The sequence below is a fragment of the Tupaia chinensis genome, unplaced genomic scaffold (genome assembly GCF_000334495.1).
Source record: "Tupaia chinensis unplaced genomic scaffold, TupChi_1.0 Scaffold147433_1, whole genome shotgun sequence".
Taxonomy (NCBI): domain Eukaryota; kingdom Metazoa; phylum Chordata; class Mammalia; order Scandentia; family Tupaiidae; genus Tupaia; species Tupaia belangeri.
Window position 1 is genome coordinate 4,375,606 of NW_006207284.1, and position 21,878 is coordinate 4,397,483.

General features: G+C 36.7%; 1 protein-coding gene across 1 annotated transcript in view; it reads left to right on the top strand.

The window, feature by feature from the left end:
* The window catches only part of THSD7B (thrombospondin type 1 domain containing 7B), a 797,103-nt gene that overhangs the window by 551,972 nt on the left and 223,253 nt on the right, over window positions 1–21,878 (top strand). Inside the window, exon 14 of the mRNA XM_027768766.1 lies at window positions 13,829–14,007. Within this exon, the coding sequence (XP_027624567.1) occupies window positions 13,829–14,007 (179 nt within the window). The remainder of the gene's footprint in view (window positions 1–13,828; window positions 14,008–21,878) is intronic.

Genomic DNA, 21,878 nt, shown 5'->3' on the forward strand with positions numbered 1-21,878 from the left:
CAGCTTCTTCTGCCGCTAGCTCGTTTGTTGGAGGCTGAATTATTAGTAGAAAATCTTCATTCCCTGAAAAATCTACTTCGCTGGAGCCATGTGGAACCTTATTCTGAAGGCCCGGCTTCTTCTCATATTGTCTTCTTTATCAAAAAGAATGTGTTTGGGCCCAGGAGGTGGTGTGGTGGTTAAGGCGCTAGACACTCCCACATGGCCAACCATGGTTCAAGTCCTGGACTTGGTGACTTGCTTTCTCTCTCCCCCTTTCTCTCTCTCTCTCTTTCTCTGTGTCTGTGTCTCTCTCTGGTCAATTTCAAATATATGAATTAATTAATAAAATTAAATAAATAATTCTTTAACAAATAAGAATGTGTTTAAGTCCTACCCTCAATACCTCCCCATCTGTGCAAATGACTTTATTTTCACATGAAGTCTTTGGAAATGTAACTAAGTTAAGAAACCTGAGATGAGATCTTCTGTTGTGTGGGGTAGCCTCCAAATCCAATGACTGCTGTTATTATAAGAGACAGGAGAGAGGGATTTGACCCAGAGACACAGAGGGAAAACCACCGTGTAAAGATTAAGACAGAGATTGGAGGTTTGCCACCACAAACCAAGAAACATGAGCAGCCACCAGAAACTAGAAAATGCAAGAAAATATTTTTGCCTATAAACTTCAGAGGAATGCAGTCCTGTTAACACCTCAATTTCAGGCTTCTGCAATGTACCAGAGTGAATTCACAGTACATTATGAGAACTCTGAGAGAAATTTTTTCTTGTTTTAAGCTACTAAATTTCTGCTCATTTTTTAGGACAGCTGTAGGAAGCTAATAAACTCTCTGTTGCTTTTTATGTTTCCTTCAGAGGGGTATTTCTGGTTGCTTTTGATAGTTCCTCTTCTTTTTTTGAAGTCCCTGCCTCTGTGTGATTATCTACAGTCGCTTGATATTTCTATTAGGATAACTAGGACATTGCTGGTTAGTTATTATAAGTTTTATAAGTTAGTTATTATAAGTTTTCCTAAAGAATACAATTAAATAAATTTTAAATAAATAAATTTAAAGGTCACAACTTGTTTTATGTCTGATAGATCATTAAATATTATTGAATAAAACTGTAAAATACCTGCTTGCTGATTGAAGACGAGAATAGCTTAAGTGTAAATCATGAAAATAGATAATGCATAATCCATTAGCAAACAAATTTATTGGTAAGTAAAACAAATCCACCATTACCAGTATGATGTATAAATCAAGACTGGAAGTCATATTTAATTTTACACTTTGGCAATAGTTTAGGGGTTTCTCCAGTAACTCGCAAGGAATTAATGTACTGTGAACTCATTCCAATACATTGATTTCTGCATTAGCTCAATGAAAGGTGCAGTCCTTTACTAAAAGCAAACTTTTGGAGGGACATTTTCTTCACTGTCTATTCCATTGTGCAGAATTTATAACAACTTATTTTATTGTTCATGACTACAGATCATTGTCTAGATGACCCAATAGCCTCACAAATTACAAATAATAATAGTTAGCCTAACAAATTAAAAATAATAATAGTACAAAAACAGAATTTCATCTCTGATGTTCATTGTGTGCACACATTCTCTCTCTTTTTTTTTGGAGAGATTTTCTTTTTTTTCACTGTAGGGCGCGTGCGCTCGCCAGACAGACAGAGAGAGACATAGAGACAGAAAGCGAGAAATCACCCCCCAGGGGGGATGGTCACACCGCAATCCCTTCTCCTCCATTCTCCTCGGGATCTTGGGCACGCACGCACACGCGCCCGGCGTGAGTTTTAAGCCACCGGGTCCGGGACACGAACCGCGGTCGACTATGTGGGAGTCCAGTGACATAGCCATTACGCTAACTGCTGGTTCCCCCACACATTCTCTCTTTAAGAACTTTGTTTTGTTCTAGGAAATTCTTCGGAGGAGTGAGGAACTGAATGAAGAATTCTTCCATTATCCCATTCTAGATACTCATGTGGTTCTAGATAGTTATGAGTTGTCTTGTTGCCATGTTTAGGAATTCTGTTTAAGGCTGGTACAGTAATATGCAGGATCCTGATAGCAGCAGAGAATCTACCTCATGAAGCTTGGGATTCAGGAACTTTTGGGACCAGCAGTTGGCATAATGGCTATGTTGCTGGACTCCCATGTAGTTGAACACAGTTCAAGATCCAGATCCGGTGGCTTTAACTCATGCCAGGTACACATGTGTGCATGCCCAGGATCCCAAGAGGAGAATGGAGGAGAAGGGATTGTGGCATGGTCATCCCCCCAGGGAGATAATATCTTCAAAATATTAAGATAATAGATTAGGTATGTGTATATGTAACAGCTTGTTAATTATAAGTAATATTCTATCATGTTTTATTATGTTCTCTAGTGTATCTATTTTATTATTATTATTATTACATTGAGTGTGTTTTAACCTAAGACCCAAGCATCTGTCACTTAACATTTGAATTTTCCAATCCTTTCCTAATCAGATGCTCTGATATCATACAGTCTCATCTTTACCCCAGTAGCACACCCAAATTAAAAATCAACTTTCTACATCCTCCAGAAAAATCTCCTGGTGTAGCCCCACACTCTCCTACCATAATTTATACTTCCCCCTAAAAATTAAAACTCTTTTGCACACAGTTTCCCTGTTGACTTGTAAACATTTTAAGTTAATTCCCATCTTCTACATTTAATTCGTGTTCTCTCTCTTGCATAGATTGCATTCTATATGATTGCTCATTTATCAAAATTCTACCGTGCTGTAGAAGTTATTTAAGTTAGGCTATGATATATCTGGAGTTGTGATTTAGGGGTATTTTATGGCAGCTGATCGGACATGGAATGAATTAGAACAAAGATTGCACACTCGGTGTCCAGTTAAGGGGCCATTGTAATAATCCAAGTCAGATGTATTGAGTGTCTGGCCTTGGCTGGTGACAGCAGACCTGGAAAGATAGAGATGGACTCAAACAACAGTTGATTTATAATACAGAATCTCTCATTTTGTCAGTGTTATCCTAGGCTTTAATTTACATGGAAATTATCTGGAATGAGAAATGGCACCCAAATTTGTAAATTATTACCCTATAATTTTTTTACTAAGGCATCTTTACAGAATTATATTCCCTATCAATCACTAGCCTCAAAAACATGATAAGGAAAGAATAGTTTTACTATGCGGTGTAGCTTTTAGCTGTGGTAAAATATTAGTATGTTCTTCATATCGTATGCTGATTTTTCCCCCAGAAACTTCTACTTATTTTATTTTTTGATCCTTATAGTATTGTGGAGAATTACATAGGAATAGTATTGCGATATTTCTATTTTAACCTGAGGAAACTGAACTCTTGAGATGTAATGTTTTATTACAGATTACATAAGGTTAAACCTTGATTTGTAATCCATGTTACCCATCCTTTTTCAAATAATAAGTTATTAATTGTTCTGAAATATATACATAAGCTCAACATTTGCAAAGTCACATTCTCATTTGATATTGCTTCCATTCAGATTGTGCTAACTGCTGATATAGCTTATGTTATTTCCTCAAAATACTGCAGATAGATTCTCAAAATACTCTAAATATTTGTGCTATGGTGCTCTTTACTTCCTTCCAAAGATATACTTTGCTTTGACAAGGTTGGTCCATCAGGGTAGGATAGGTTATATTACATGAACAAACAAAACAGACAACTTGGAAATACCAGTGGTTAAATACCCAAAGGTCACTCACTGTCCGTGGCCATCTTAGGTTGGCTGAAGGCTCTGTTCCAAGTTATCCTTACTACAGGATGCAGGCTGAAGGAGCAGCCACTGTCTGGAACTTTGCTTGTCCCTTGGCACAGGGCAACAAAGAGTACGGCAAAATGTGCTCCAGCACTTTAAACTTCTTCTAGAGGTGGCTGACTTTCTTTATACTCACATTTCATTGGCTAAATCAAGTGGTAAGATTACACTGAGGGCTGGTATGGTAGCCAAGTGCTTAAGGGAGCTAGAGTCCCACATCGCTGACCAAGATTTGATCACAGCCTGAGTGGCTTAAAAAACATGCCAGCATGTGGGCATGAGTGCCAAAAATCCCTATAGGATGGAGAAATGGAGAAGGGATTGTAGTGTGACTATGCCCCCACTGGAAGGTTCTCTCTCTCTCTCTCTGGTTAGTGCATCTGGCTCTGGCAATTAAAGAAAAGAAAGAAGAAAGAGAAAGGAAGAGAGAGAGAGTAGAGGAGACAAAAAAGGAGAGGAGAGCAGAGGAGATAAAAAAAAGAAAAGATCTAACTTCAAGGTGCAGAAAATACAATCATACTATACAATATATCACCAAGAGTGGAACCCAAAATATTTAGGGAATAGCCCAATGAATACAGAACATGTTTTGGGATTAGCTTTCAGAAATTTTAAAGTATATGTCCAGTAAAGAATGTATGGTATAATTTAAGGTGAAATCCTCTCAAGGCTAGAAGGTATAATGAGAAGATTTCATATAGGCCCTTGAAGCAGCAGTTTAAATAATTGTTCTATAATACTGATATGGCAACAATCTGTCTTTGTAGTGTTGCAGATGCCAAGTTTGTTAAGCTAAATCATTCAGCTACTTTAATTTTAATACATTTGTAGTAATGACAGAGACCACTTGTGTATGTAAAGTCCTAATTGAAAGGTTCAGATTGTTCTTTATCTAGTGTTCCATTTGCCCCTAATATCCTTCTAAGACAAAAAAGTTTTTTCTCTGCTTGAAGAAAGCTAGCACAAGTGAGTTAATGCAGGAAGCTCTGTCTATATGAAGATATAGATATAAGGATATCAAGATATCCTCTTGGGAACCAGCAGTTAGCGTAATGGCTATGTCGCTGGACTCCCACGTAGTTGACCGTGGTTCGCGTCCGGACCTAGTGACTGAAAACTCACGGCGGGCTCATGTGTGTGCATGCCCAAGATCCCGAGAGAATGGAGGAGAAGGGGCTGTGGCATGACCATCCCCCCTGGGGGGGGGTGATTTCTCGCTTTCTGTCCCTATGTCTCTCTCTGTCTGGCGAGCGCACACGCCCTATAGCAAAAAAAAAAAAAAAAAGATATCCTCTTGATTAAATCGCCTGAAAGCTCCCATTTAAATGATCAGCTGTTTTTATGATTCAGATGTTTGGTTAAATGGACACTGATACATTTAGTTTTTTTTTCTTTTTTGGAGAAGTTTTTGCTATAGGGCACATGCGCTCACCAGACAGAGAGAGACAGAGACGGAAAGCGAGAAATCACCCCCAGGGGGGATAGCTATGCCACAATCCCTTCTCCTCCATTCTCCTCTCAGGATCTTGGGCACGCACGCACATGCCCCTGGCTTGAGTATAAGCCGTGGGGTCCGGGACTTGAACTGCGGTAGACTACATGGGAGTCCAGCAACATAGCCATTACGCTAACTGCTGATCCCGATACATTTAGTTATAACAAGTGAGCCAGGTCAAGCAATTAGTCAAAAACCTGTGTCCAGGGACCAGCAGTTGGCGTAATGGCTATGTCGCTAAACTCCCATGTAGTCAACTGCGGTTCAAGTCCCGGATCCGGTGGCTTAAACTCACTCCAGGCACATGTGTGTTCATGCCCAAGATCCTGAGAGGAGAATGAAGGAGAAGGAATTGCGGCATGATCATGCCCCCAGGGGATGATTTCTCACTTTCTGTCTCTCTTTCTGGCAAGCACACGTGTCCTATAGCAAAAACCTCTCACAAAAACAAACAAACAAACAAACAAACAAAAAAAACTGAAACCTGTGTCTATCACAATAAATATTTTTACAAGAATTTCTTAGAAAATTAAAGCCAGAATTCATTCATGGTGCCTTAATTGTCATAGAATTTGTATGTATTAATCTGTATCATAGGCTTTATGTACTTGAGTAGAATCCAGATTTTTTTTCTTCATTTATAAGATTGATCTCTTCCGAAATATAAATTATTTCAAGGGCAGTGTCAATTCTCTACCGTGTCACTATACCACTAAAAGAACATTCTGGGGCCATAATAATGATATATATATATATATTTTTTTTTTTCTAATTGATGGTTTCTATCTTAGTGAAATCTGGGTTCAAATTTCATTTCTACATCTGATAAATCTATAAAATAAAACTTTGGATCCAGATGACTTTTAATAATTCATCTACATCTAATAAAATACACCAGTGAATTATGTTCTTAATTAAGAAAACTCCTTGACAATTAAATGATTTATTTCTCTGGTAGATGTGATAAAATTTATTAAGTGGTTATACTACAAGATTTGAATTTCAAAGAACTCATTAAAACTTTTTGTTAATAAATTAAGCTTTGTGTAATGTCTCAATCAGTTATATTTCAAATCTCTTATTAGGTTGCTAGTCCAAATGAAATATTTTGCTATTTTACATACATTATTATAATTTTATAATGTTTCGTATTATATTGTCTTCAGTGATTTTTTTATATAATGCAGTAAAAATATCTTTCTACTAATAGAGTATTTTCAAATACCTTATTTTAATAATTCAAATTCAAGAAAGAAGAGATGATAAACTAGGCAGTCTTCAACTCTTCCCTCTCAGGCCCCACAGAGATTTAAAGAGAGTTGATTAGTTTTAAGGGCATGCACAATAGTCCCAACCCAAAACATCAATTCACCAAGGCAAGCTAGCACCATATTGTGATTAGTCTCCATTTTCACACAATGATGGCTTGTTGATGTTGTTGTTTTAAGACAGAGTCTTGCTATGCCATGATCCCCTTGCCTCAACTTCCTGAATAGCAGGAACTACAGGCTCACTACCATACCCAGATATTATAGTGGGCTAGGAATGTGACCTCAGTCTGTGGAGTAGGAGGGTCCACCAGTGTGCACTACTGCGGCTGTGGCTACATTGCAGTTTTAAATAAATGTTTAGCTGTAACTGTCAATTTCTCTTGATAACAATGACAAAATATTACTCAAATTTCTCAAATTATCTTTTTTGGACCAATGTCCAGATCTGTCCCAATTTTGCCCTCATCTCTCCCAAACAAATATGTACTTTAAACCAATCTTACTTAGGTCATCAGGTACTTTTTTAGCATGGTACATTTTTATAAAATAAGTAGGAAAATAAATTCTAGTAGTACATTTTTAAAATGTATAAATTTAAAAAGCAAATATTTGAATATAAAGAAACAAACTCATAGTATTATTTTAACTTACAAGATTCCCCCAGATTTTAGTTTGTCTAGCTTTTTACTTATTTATTTTTTTTACAAATTATTTTTTCTGTGATAGCTTTGGTATGTGTTTTCATAATTGGAGCACAATGTCAGTAAACAGAAGGTGGATAGTCCAGGAAGATGCTGCTGTTACTTCCTATAGTAGGAAAATATAACTAAATCAATCTAGATGGTTTTCTCAGGTTTAATATCTTTAGTATCTCCTTCCTTCACATCCTCCAAAACAATCTTAGTGGAAGAAAAAATTATTAGCACCTAATAATGGAGGAATAAACAATGCATGGGAGTAATATTCTGGGTAGAGGTTGAAATTACACCACCTTGTTCAAAGAACCGTGTTTATGCCTATATCCATTATGTTAACCTCAAGTTGTTAATGTTTGAGGGTTAAAAAATTAGATTAAAAAGTAATTCTGGGCTGTCATCATGGGCTGGTGGTTAATAGGGCTGAATCCTTTATGGCTAACTGCGGTTCGAGTCCCAACCCAATGGCTTGAGAAACATGCCAGGTGTGTGTTTACATGTTTGTGTGCCCATCTGGATGGAAAAATCGAGAAGAGATTAGAAAGTGGTAATTCTCTATGGAAATCTCTCTTTCTCTCTCTCAAGTACAGGTGCCCTCTGGCAACATTGCAGAAAAAAAGCCATTCATTGCATTCTGGGCCCTGGGGCTTTGACTTTATTTGATACGTCACTAAATAAATACCTCTGGTTATAACACAGAGATACTATTAATTAGTCCTATTCAGTCTGTCTTTATTCATAATATGATTTTTTTTTTGAGAGGGTTTTTTTTTTTCACTATAGGGCGCGTGCGCTCGCCAGACAGAGAGAGACATAGAGACAGAAAGCGAGAAATCACCCCCCAGGGGGGATGGTCACGCCGCAATCCCTTCTCCTCCATTCTCCTCTCGGAATCTTGGGCACGCACGCACACGCGCCCGGCATGAGTTTTAAGCCACTGGGTCCGGGACACGAACCGCGGTCGACTATGTGGGAGTCCAGCGACATAGCCATTACGCTAACTGCTGGTTCCCCATAATATGATATTTTTGAACGCCCACTATATGTAATATATTGTTGGGAAAGTCATGACACTTTTTTACATAGAAAAAACAGAAAAAAATATGTCATGACTTTCCCAATGACCCCATAGTTTACAAAAGTCCAATGCTGGGTGTATGCTTTACTGCTAATTCTATGATGGCTAATTCATACATAATTCTATATGTGCACAGATAATTCAAAGAGAACACAAACGCATTCCTAGGTCAACTATTATATTGTCATTGTCCAAGTAATGTATTCTGCATATAAACTATAGTGTAAAATACATTTTGTAGAAAAACTGCTTCTTTCATAGCAATTGGGTTTAGATTTATGAATGTAGCTGGTGACATGTTATCTAGATGGGAACAGTTATTCTGTGGTACATTTTATGGAAAATTAGTTTTTTAAACATTAGTGAGGTTTCTATAGTTAGAAATTGGAATTCTCATATGGCACGTTAACCTTGTAGCTAGTCACACTTGATCATATTCTGTTGCCGAAAACTTTCAGTATTAAGTTTGTGGATAAAACTAATTCTTTCAATTATGAGATAGGTATAAGAATATGCAATTATTAATAATTCTGACTACAGACTTCCTTTGGGGTAGACTCTTGCATGAAAATAATTTTCCTGAAAGATAAATGTCACTGTTGCTTAATTCTGTTGAATTTCAAAATTATTTTATACTCATTGAATTTATAACCTTGACTTTCATGGAGATCCTCTGGGTTTATGTCTTATCATGGAGAGAGAAATATATATATATATTGCTAGAGGCTTTTTAATTAAAATATTTCAATATGCAAGTATAGATGAAAATTATGTAAAATCTTATCCAATTAAAAGGGCATCTACTTTATAATAGCATCTATAGACATCCAAAGAATTCAATTTTGTTTATTGAAAATCTCCTAGAATTTTATGCTGATATATTTGAAGTATGTCTGTTCCAAGTGTCAACCCCATAAAATTTCTAATCCTACCCTTCATTTGGTAGAAAGTAAAATCATTTTATGACTTGCTTGCTCTGTAAAATTAAGTAATGCTTAGGACCAGCAGTTAGTGTAATGGCTATGTTGCTGGACTCTCATGTAGTGGACTGTGGTTTGAGTCCCTGACCTGGTGACTTAAGCTCATGAGTAGAGGAGAAAGGATTGCAGTGTGGCCATCCCCCCTATGGGATGATTTCTCACTTTCTGTCTTCCTGTCATTCTGGTGAGCACATGTGTCCTAAGGGGGGGGAAAAAAAAAACACTCTCAAAAAAAGAAAAGAAAAATTAAGTAATACTTGTGGCCTTTTAAAGTACTATATTTAGTTTTTACTATAGACTGAATGCTGAATTGGTCATCAAATATTTTTAGATAGGAATGATGAATTAAAATTGTGTTCAACAATAGAAAATCAGTTTTTTTTCAGTCCCAATCAGAACATGTTTTTAAGGTTTTTTGTTTGTTTGTTGTTGTTTTCAATGCCCAAAGAATATTTACTGGTAACTTTTAGATTTGATGTAGTCTCTCTGGTAAATAAGTATTATCGGGGAGTTTAAGATCATTTGACTATTGATCTAAGAGAAATATAAATATAAAAGTGTATATTTGTATGTAAATACATAGACCAAGAATGAGAGTGGGGAAATATCAGGTGGAGGTGAAAAATGTGCTTTAGATACAGAATGGATTTTTAAAATTTTTAATATGGAGAAAGAGATAATACGAATTCACAGGATCATCAGTTAGCATAATGGCTATGTCGTTGGACTCCCATGTAGTCGACCGCGGTTCGCGTCCTGGACCTGGTGGCTTAAAACTCATTCTGGGCACGTGTGCGTGCATGCCCAAGATCTCGAGAGGAGAATGGAGGAGAAGGGATTGCGGCATGGCCATCCCACCTGGTGGGGAGATCTCTTGCTGTCTCTCTCTCTCTGTCTCTCTGTCTGGCGAGCGCACATGCCCTATAGCAAAAACCTCTAAAAAAAAAAATAGGAATTCACACAGATATGTTCATTACAAATTAAAAAAATTCTCATCCATGTCTTCCTATTTTTTTTTTTTCTTCTGAGAAGGATGAAGTGCATTCTTAGAAGTCTGAAGATAGGCAAAGGTTGAATGAGTTGTTAGGTGGAATAAAAGTGAGAAGAAAACACCAGAGTGACCAGATATGGTGAGAACCTGGTTGAAGCAGAGACGACACATTAGTGTCACTAATGTGGTATTAGCATGTTCTTCATTTCTGCATGGAACTTGTGTTTTGAGCACAGTTATGGAAGGCAACTGGACTGATCATGGTCTGAAATTTCACCAGGGGGCCATGGTAGAAGAACACTCAGGCAAGGTGGCCAACTATATTTGCAAAAAGGCTAAGCTAGTTAGGAAAATAACATATTTTACATGAGCAAAGGCATAACTATATTAGAAGAGAGAATTCTGTGTAGGTAAATTATCTACAAAATATAGGGTACAGATGTGGTGGAGAGAAAACAAGTGTGGGATGTAGTTCTCAGCCCTGATTGCATGTTAGAATCCTGGGGAATCTTTAAAAACTACCAATACCTGGGTTCCGTCCTTTGAAATTCTGGTTGTTATTTGTGCTATGTCCTGGGCAATGGAGTTATATGAGCTCAAAATCATTGTTTAGAACGTTGTATAAAGAGCCATTTAATTTTTTTCCTTTTATTTTTACAAAGTAAGTAGGTATTTCTTTTCTTTTTAAAATTTATTTTCATTGCTATAGGACATGTGTACACAACACACAGAGAGAAAGGTAAAGGGAGAAAGCAGCCCCAGTGAGGGCATGCCATGCCACATCACAATCCCTCCTTGTTCATTTCTCTATCTTGTCGGGGTTTGGGGCCATGCAAACATATATGGCCAGCATGTCTTTCAAGTCAACAGCAGTGGGATGGTGGTGAGATAATCAGCCATGTGAGATACAGCTCCCCTAATCATCAGGCTATAGGGCTGGATTGGCATTTTATTATAAAGGTTTTGGAGACTAAGCAATGGTTTTAAAAAAAGAAGTAACCGGGGCCAGATGGTGGTGCAGTGGTAAACAACTTGGCTCACATGAGAAGATTTATGTGTGTCCTAAGACACCCCTGTACACTCTGGGAACCCATGTGTATGTCTGTAAACCAGGCTGGTTGAGTTAGAGATATTGCAATATGAAGAACCTGTTGGGGACACCTATGTTACTGTATCTTTCTTTCTCTCACAAGAAAGAAATAGAAAAACTTAGGGTCATCAGAAAGCATAGTGGTTAAGACACTGAATTCTCACATGTCAACTATAGTCCGAGTCCTGGACCTGGGAGCTTGAAACTTGTCAGGCATGTGTACATTGCATGCCCAACATCTCAAGGAGAAGAGAAGAGAAAGAATTGTGGCATGGCTACTACCCAGGGGGTGATTTCTCATTTTCTGTCTCTCTGTCTCTCTGCTGAACACATGCACCCTATGACAAAAATCATTTAAAAAAAAAGCATAGAAAGAAAGAAATAGCTAAACTTTAAAATAAGAGGAGTAATGCAAGTTGTTATATATTTTAGAAAAGTATCTCTTTCTTCAGAGTAGTTCACATATGTCAAAGAAAATAATTGGAAAGAAGGGAGATTAATAGAGAGAATATTACATTATTCTAGGCCAGAAATGATAAGGTCTTGAATGAGGGTCTAACAAGAGTTGTAGATGAGGAAAAAGACTTGTATGTTTTAATTTATGTATTACTATACGTGTAGAGTTATGGATAGAGGAAGGTCTAAAGTAATCTTTTGGATAATCTGTTAGTTTTCAATTACTGCATAGCAATTACTTCACAACTCAAATAATCTTTATTATCTCACAATTCCTATGTCAGGAGTCCAGGCATGGCTTCTCTAGGTTCTCTAAGGATCTCACCAGGCCAAAATCAAGGTATGAGCCAAGGTTTTGGTCTCATCAGAGATTTCATTGAGAAAAACTCCTCTCCTGAACTCCTCAGGATTTTGGCAGAATTCATCCCTATGCAGTTGTACCACTAAGGGTTCTTGCTTTTTTTGCTGGCTGACAGCCAGGGGCTTCCCTCAGATCTTAGAGGCCACTTGCAGCTCCCTGCCCTGTAGCCGCTCCATTGGCATTTCATAGCATGATTGTTGACTTCTTCAAAGCCAACAAAAGAAAAATCTCTCACTACAAAAAGGCTGAGCTCTTCTTAAAAGATGTTCACCTGATTAGGTCAGGCCTACACAGGATAACTACCCTTTTGATGGTTTCAAACCAATCAACTCATTTGGCACATTAATTTTATTTGTAAATTCCTCTCATCCTATGTCATATACCCTAAGTTAATACTGGGAATGTCATTTTATCACATTCTCAATCCCTGCACATTTGCAAAGGGAAGAGATTACACTGCCTTGCACAACAGGCTACAGAAATCAGATGTTGCAATTAGTTGAAATGAGGAATGCAAGAGAATTAGAATGACTTAAGTTTCAGACATGTTGAATTTGAGATAGTTGGACATTCCGTTATAGTGGCTCAGTAGATGGTATAGAATTATGTAGAGAGATCAGCAGTGAGGTGTGAATTAGTAGTGATCTGTAGAGATGATAGTTCAAACAATGAGATCATCCAGAGAAAGACTGGAGCAAGAAGTGAACTCAAGATAGGAGCAATGCCAAGTAATGCTTGAAATTCTGAAGCTATACTGGAACCAGCAGTTAGTATAATGGCTTTGTTGTAGGACTCCCATGTAGTAAACGGTGGTTCGAGTTAAACTGGTGGCTTAAACTCACGCTGGGTACATGTGCATGTGTGCCCAAGATCCTGAGAGGAGAATGGAGGAGAAGGGATCGCAGCATGGCCATCCCCCATGGGAGGTGATTTCTCACTTTCTGTCTCTCTGTCTCTGTCTTTCTGGCGAGCACATGCACCCTATAACTAAAACCTCTCAAAAAAAAAAAATTCTGAAGCTATACTTTAACCCTTGATTCACTTGACTATAGTGTAATATCCCATTATATAACTTCTTTCTATTTTTCTTTTTTTCTTCTTTTAATAATAACCTGTTCTTCACAGTTTGTGGTCTAATCTCTGTACTTTTCCCAGTCCTTTGTCACAATACCTGGAAATGAGAATCAACATCTTTCTTAGTTAAAGCCTTGTGGATCATAGACATTTAAAAAAGATTGACTCTATTATGCTCTTTGTTCTAGATGGCGAATTTTAGGAATTGTAGATTGGAGAATACAAAGCCCAGTGAAGGGAGATAGTGTCATCTGTGTCCTTTAACTACTCAATACCGTTTTACAGAAACCAAACTAAGTGTTCACTTTTTCATACTCATCCCATCCCCAAATAGCCTGTGAAGTAAATAGGATGCACAAATTGAATGAAAATGCTGTCAAATTGATCTATCTCTTAAAACTTTGGTTTATTTATGTGAGTGGAAGATTATTAAAGTTTCTATAGCATTGGTGAGAAATCTGAGCTGTGATATTGGAAACAGAAGGTGAATTTGGTCAGTACATTTTGACCAAATTTTTCTCCCTTCTTATAAATCTTTTTCTTTCAGGTTATATTCAAGAAGAATGTGTCATCCCCTGCCCATTTGATTGTAAGTTAAGTGACTGGTCTAGCTGGGGTTCTTGCAGTTCATCTTGTGGAATTGGAGTGAGAATTCGATCAAAATGGCTGAAAGAAAAACCTTACAATGGAGGCCGACCATGTCCCAAACTGGATCTCAAGAATCAGGTAAAGTTCATGAAATAACAAATAGAATGCTATAGAGTTATATCCATTACTACTTCCCACTGAAATTGGAATCCCTTTCTTATAGGTAGCTCATGAAAAGATCACCAGCTTAGAAGTAAGGTTGAGAAAGCAGAAATTCAGATAATAGAAGTACTAGAAACTTTTTTTATTCCTAGGTAACATTGAGACCAACTTGATATCTCAGCAATAATAATATAAAATTAAGTCTCATTGATTTTTAACTTGAAGTATAAGTTTATATAAATGTTATGTGTGCACATGCATGTATATGTAATAATGCTGAGGAAATATCAATTATTTTACAGAATGTAATTAGTGTCATCAATTTGTTAACTCTAAAATGGTGCTCTATTTTTCCTTAACTTTACTTTTTATCCTACTTTTTTGTTCTCAATTTCACCAATTCTTCAACTCTTAAATCTTTTTTGCTTATTTTCTCTACCTGTTTCTCCAAAAGGCATAACTGTTTTCATAAATGAAACCTTCATGGATACTTTTCATATAGATGTTTAATAAAATTTCTCCTAAGTAATCAGTCTATTAGAGAATTTCAGTGTGCTTTACCCATGGAATAGGGTCTTAAATTTTGTTATAAGTTATAATAAGAAGTCAAACTTCTCCATAATTGTATATTGTTTCCTTGATTAGAACCAATATTTCAGTGCTTTGGATGTTTTTATTGATTGAGTAGGTGAACAGATTGATGATAATTAAGAGTATTTTATTCTTATAGAAGTGAAGTTTGTCTCTTATGGGTATAGAGATCCTTTGTGATTGGAAAATTCTTAGCAGAACTGCTATTCTTTTTTTTAAATTTGGTAGAAGGTTCATGTGCTCACCAGAGATAGAAAAAAAGAGAAGAAAAATGGAAAAGCACTTCCTAGGGAGGATTGTCAAATGTTGAGCTCTTCTCCACCATTTTTCCCTCCTTTCAGGATTTTGAGCATGTACACTCACATGCCCAGCATGTTTTTCAAGCTGTGAGGTCTGGGATTCAAACTGTGTAGTTGATCATGTGGGATTCAGTCACCTTAACCACTGGGCCACTGGCTGGCCCATTCCACAAGTTTTTATTACTAATTTTAGTATCTCAATTTCTTTCTTCTTAACCTCATTTGGTCAAACTCTATATGGATTATTTAATGGAAAAGAAATCCTATGGATGTATCTTTTCTTAATTTAACGTGTCTAGTACTGCTTGGACTTAAATATGTATCAGTTCAAGACCAACATGTCTAGCTATTTTCTCCAAGGTATTTCATAAAATACCTATGAGATATTATAATTGCAGTAAGAAAATTTGAACTTCTAAGACAGGACCTAGGTACTATGTTAATGTTATTTGTTAAGTTTATGTGCAAAATAGTGGCCATAGTGTCTTTCCTCAAAGATGTGAACCTTTTGGGAAAAATAAAGCAGAGATCATAAAATCAACTTAAAAATGGTTTTAAAAAGTCTCACAAATCAGGAAGTGGTTAGAGGGAAGAAGGAAATATGATTACTGAAAATAGGAAGGATATAGAACAGAGACAGTCTAACGAAGGAAGACTCATAGAGAAAGGAGTAATACAGGTGTAGGATTAGGAGGAAAACTTTCAATTTAATATTTATATAAAACCCATTTAACTGGGCCAGCAGGTAGCATAGTGATTAAGGCACTGGATTCCCACATGGCAGACTGCAGTTTGAGTTTTGGACCTACTTGAATATCGTACCAGGTGCATGTGAGTGCATGACCAAAATCCCAAGAGGAAAATGGAGAAGGGTTTGTGATATGACTATTCCCCGGGTGTGTTATTTCTCACTTTCTCTCTCTCTCTCTCTCTCTCTCTCTCTCTCTCTGTCTCACTTCAGTGAGTGCATGTACCCTATGACAAAAATCCGAAAAATAAAAACAAACAATAAAATCTAAAAAGAAGGGAAAAAATTGACTATCCCTAGGGGATTTTTCTATGCTTTTAAGTGGATAAAAAAACTACTAAGCATTTATGGCTGTAAATAGTGCATGATAGTTCTTATCTTATATCTTCATCAAAAATGCCAATGAAATTAAGCCTTTATAGAACTACTGTTAAACAGTAATATGAACATGTTAGTTTTAATTTTAAGTATGTCAAATAAATTAATTAATTTAAAAAAGACATTTTATCACTATATTTCATTTGACTTATAAAGGGAATTTACTCTACATGAAATACTTCTCATACAGTTCTATTGAGAAGACTATACATGCTATCATTAACAGGTAATGAACCATTTCTGTGTCCAACAAATGTCATGCATCTCTATTTTTTTCCCTGACTTCCTTCCCTATGTTCTTCCCTTCTCCTCCCTCATTCCACACTGCCTTCAGCATTCATAACTATTTTCACTGCTTTTATGTCCTCCAATATTTCACACTCCACCGTGGAGTATAGATAGTCGGTAAACATTAAGTTGGTACATGCAATATCTTTATTTCATAGCCTGGCTTGTTTCACTCAGAAATGAATCTTCCATATTTGACCACTTTATATCACATGTCAGTGTCTTATTATTTTTTATGACTGAATGTATTCCATAGAGTATACATGCCACACATTTTCAATCTGTTCATCTGTTCATAGACATTTGGGTTGGTTCCATGTCTTAGCAATTGGGAATAATGCAACAATAACATTGATGTGCAAGCGCTTTTCCGACTGAGCATTCTCCAGTCCTTTGGGTAAATACTCAGAAGTGGGATTGCTGTATCAAATGGTAGTCTGTTTGTTGATCTTCGAGGAACATCCATATTGTTTTCCACAGTGCCTAGACCAATTTACATTCCCAACAACAGTGTAGGAGTGTTCTCCTTTAACCACAACCCCACCAACACTTAACATTTTTTTGTATTTTTAATCTTTGCCGTTTTAACAGGAGTTAGGAAATATCTCATTGTGGTCATAATCTGCATCTCCCTTATGATGAGGGATGTTGAGCATTTCCTCATATGCTTTTTGGCTATTCGTATGTCTTCTTTAGAGAGATTTTTGTTCAGCTCATTTTCCCATCTTTCAATGGGTTCATCTTCTCCCCTCTTTCCCCAGAGGAAGCCATTTGAGTTCCCTGTATATTCTGGTTATAATTCCCTTATCTTAGACATAGTTTACAAAAACATGCTCTCATTTTGAGGGTTGTCAATTCACACTACATACCATGTCCTTTGCTGTGTAGAAACTTCATTATCTAATATAATCCCACTTATTTATTTTAGGGATTATTGCCTGTGTTTTTGAGAATCTTATGTAAGAAGTTTTTGCCTAACCCAATGTCTCGCAGAGTTTCTTCAGTGTTTTCCGCCAGTAATTTCATAGTTTGAGGTCTTAGGTTCAGATCCTTGATCCATATTGAGGAGATTTTTGTTAATGGTGAAACATGGTGATCCAGTTTTATCTTTCTGGAAATAAATACCCAGTTTTTCCACCACCATTTGCTAAGGAGGTTTTCCTTTTCCCACTGAATTGATTGCATTCTTTGCCAAAAATCAGTAAGCTGTAAGTTTTGGGATTTCTGAACTCTATTCTATTCCATTAGTCCACCTGACTGTTTTTGTGCCAATACCATGATGATTACAGCTTTACAGTATATTTTTGAGTCAGGGAGTGAGATGCCACCCACTGCACTCTTCTTATGCAGGATTGCTTTGGCAATATGAGGTCTTTTATGATTCCAGACAAATTCTATTATTGTCTTTTCTAGATCTGTGAAGAATGTCATGTCTTTATCTGTTTTGGGAACGAGGATGATGGAGGCTTACTAAAATGTATTTGGAAGGTTTCCTTCCTTTTGAATCTTAGAAATAACTTTAGTAGGATAGGGGTTAACTCTTCCTTTAAAGTTTTGTAGAATTCAGAAGTGAAGCCATCTGGACCTGGAATTTTCTTTTTGGGAAATTATTTATTACTGATTCAATCTCCTGACCTGTTATGGGTCTATTCAGGTTCTCTAAGTCCTCCTGATTCAATCTTGGTAGATCATGTGCATTCAGGAATTTTTCCATCTCCTCAAAGTTATCTTGTTTGTTGGCATATAGTCGCTTATAGTATCCTCTAATGATATTTTTGTATTTCTACATGTTTGTTGTAATATTATCTGTTTCATCATGTATTTGATTTATTTGGTTTCTTTCTTTCTTCTTCTTGACCATTTTTTCATGTGCCTTTTAGCTATTCATATGTCATTTTTAGACAGTGGTTTTTTCAACTCATTCTCCCATCTTTTAATAGGATTGATCATCTTTTTTCACAACAGCTGCTTGAGTTCCTTATGAATTCTTGTTATCAGTCCCTTATCTCATGCATAGTTTACAAAAGTATTTTCCCATTTTGAGGGCTGTCTATTTACACTAATTACTGAGTCTTTTGCCATGCAGAAACTTCTTAGTCTAATGTAATCCCACTTGTCTATTTTGGGGATTATCAACTGTGCTTTGAGGGTCTTATTTAGGAAGTCTTACCCTACACCAATATCTCTGAGAGTTTCCCCAGCATTTTTCACGAGCAGTTTTATAGTTTGGGGTTTTATATTTAAGTCTTTGATCCACCTTGACTTGATTTTTGTCCGAGATGAGAGGTAGGGGTTCAGATTCATCTTTCTGCAAGTGGAAATCCAGTTTTTCCAGCACCATTTGCTAAAGAGGTTTTCCTTTTTTCATTGGATTTTTGGGCTTAATTTCATAATGGCCAGAGAAGATGCTGGATATAATTTCTATGCCTTTGAATCTGTAAAGGCTTGATTTGTGTCCTAAAATATGATCAATCTTTGAACCGGTTCCATGACGGGGTGAGAAAAATGTATATGTTGTGGACGTAGAGTGGAAAGTTCTATAGATATCTGTCAAGCCCATTCGATTTATACTATCATTTAGGCCCTGTATCTCTTTATTATTTTCTACCAAGATCTGTCTAAAGGAGATAATGGATAATGCATAAATATTTATAAGCTTTATGTCTTCTTGCTGGATTACACCCACTTACTATTATATAATGCCCTCTTTGTCTTTTCTCACAGTCTTTGTCTTGGAATCTACTTTGTCTGAAATCATTATCGATATTCCAGTCCTTTTTTTTTTTTTTGATTTTCCATTTGTATGGAATATCTTTTTCCATCCCTTTACTTTTAGTCTATGTATGTCTTTATCCATAAGGTGAGTTTCTTGTATGCAACAGATAGAGGGTTTCTGTTTTTTTATCCATTTGGCCAGTCTATGTCTCTTAATTGGAGAATTTAATCCATTGACATTCAATGTAATTATTGATATTTCTGTACCTGTTCCTATCATTAAGTGAGCCATTTTATCAGTTGCTTTTTGTTCTCATGTAACTGTCTGTCTGACTTTTTAGTTTTCCTGGTATAGCACTCCCTTCAGAACCTCTTGAAGAGTTGGAGTTGGTAAATTCCTTCAAATTTTGTTTATCCAAGAAAGTTTTTCTTTTTTTTTCCCATATGAAATATAAACTTTCCAGGTGTAATATTCTTGGTTGAAATTGTTTTTCATTCGACACTTTGACTATATTTCCCCATTCTTTCCTTGCCTGCATTATTTCTGCTGAGTGATCCGATGTTAGCCTGATAGGGTTACCTTCGTAAATAACTTGATGTTTCCCTCTTGCCAGCTTTAATATCTTGTCTTTTGACAGTCTGGCTATGAAGTACCTTGGAGAGGATCTTCTTGGGTTGATTCTACTTGAGGTCCTTTGTATTTCTTGGGTCTGGATATTTGAATGCCTTTCTAGGATTGGAAAGTTTTCTTCGTGGATTTCATGGAATATATTATCTAGGCCCTTATTATTTTCTTCCTCTTCTGGGATACCAATTACCCAGATGATGAGGCGCTTGATGGTATCCAGTATTCATCGTATATTATCCTCGTTTTTTTTGGTTGTTTTCTCAATCTTCTTGATTCTTTTTTCTAGGTCAGATGTTTTGTCTTTTCCATTAGAGATTCAATCTTCTGCCTGATCTAACCAACTTTTAATACTTTCAAGGGAGGTTTTTATTTCCTGTATTACATTCTTCAGCCCTAGAAGTTCTATCTGGTTTTTGTTTAAGGTATCTATTTCTTCTTTAAATCATTAAAGTACTTCCTTTTCTCCTGGAGCTCATTGTCTCTTTTCTCTTCCATCTAAGTTAGTTTGGTCACTACAAATATTCTGAATTCCTTATCTGACACGTCTATGATGTCCATTGTATTGACTGTGGGTGGTATAAGCTTGATGATTTCCATTGGGGAAGAGGCCTTTTGTTGGTTGCTCATACTTATTGACCCTCTGTGATTGTTCTTGGTCATCAGATGATCTATATGTTGCTTTCTAACTTATTTAAGGTACATCTGAATGTTAAAAGGTGTGCAGGATTAGAAAATTGGTGCTTTCTCTTACAGTTGGCCTAACTGTTGCTCACCAGTATCATGTACTGTTGTCACTGGTCCTGGGTGACCCAAAGTCCTCTCTGTTTCTAAGGAGTGGTAAGCCTCCAACTGACCTAATAAGCAACACCTCAATAGCAAAGAAAAAAAAAATCCCAAAACACTAAAATTCAGAGAGTCGAAAGGCAAATGGGGTAGGAGCAGAGGATGAGCAATGGGTACCGGCCATAAGGGCCTGCAGTCACAGACAGCCTGTTGTCCAGAACTGGTCATTGGCTTGAACCAGTTTCCAGATGAGGTGAGGGTGGGGTGCAAGTTTGTCTTAAAGTCCCAAGAAACCAACCTGAAGTCCAGAGATGAATAGGGGTGGGGATGAGCTACGGTCCCAGCTGTAAGAGCCTGCAGCTGCAGACAGCCTGGTGTCCCGTCTTGTGTATGTTGAACCACAGTTGCATCCCTGGGAGAATACCTACCTCATCGTGATGAATAATCATTTTTATATATTGTTGGATACAACTTCCAAGTATTTGGTTGAGAATTTTTGCACCAATATTCATCAGAGATATTGGTTTGTAGTTTTCCTTTGTGGTCATGTTTTTAATCTGTTTTTGGAATGAGGATGATGGAGACATCATAAAATATATTTGGAAGGTTTCCTTCCTTTTGGATCTTTAGAAATGATTTGAGTAGATTTGGGGTTAATTCTTCTTTAAAAGTTTTGTAGAATTTGGAAGTGAAGACATCAGGACCTGGGCTTTACTTTTTGGGAGATCATTTGTTACTCATTCAATCTCATGGCTTGTTATGGGTCTATGTCCTCCTGATTTAGTCTTGTTATATGCTTCCAGGAATTTGTCCATCTCCTCCAAGTTATCTTGTTTGTTGGCATATAGTTGCTTATTTTATCTTCTAACGATATTTTGCATTTTTCTATTATGTCTGTTGTAATATTGCCTGTTTCATCACGTATATGCTTTATCTGGTTTCTTTCTTCTTCTTGATCAGTCTAGCCAATGATGTGTCAATCTCATTAATCTTTTCAAAGAACCAGCTTTTGCTTTCATTAATTTTTTGTGTAGTTAGTTTATTTTCTATTTCATTTATTTCTGCTCAAATTTATTATTTCTTTATGCCTGGCATTTTGTTTTTGTTTTTGTTTTTTTGGTTGTTGTTTTCCAAATCCCTGAGACATGATGATAGGTTGTCTATTTGACACCTTTCTGCTGGGGTCCAACCTCAGCAGGGGTGGGTTGTTGTGTAGTTAGTTTATTTTCTATTTCATTTATTTCTGCTCAAATTTATTATTTCTTTATGCCTGGCATTTTGTTTTTGTTTTTGTTTGTTTGGTTGTTGTTTTCCAAATGCCTGAAACATGATGATAGGTTGTCTATTTGACACCTTTCTGCTGGGGTCCAACCTCAGCAGGGGTGGGTTGACTCGTTGGAGGCAGTGCAGGAAAAGA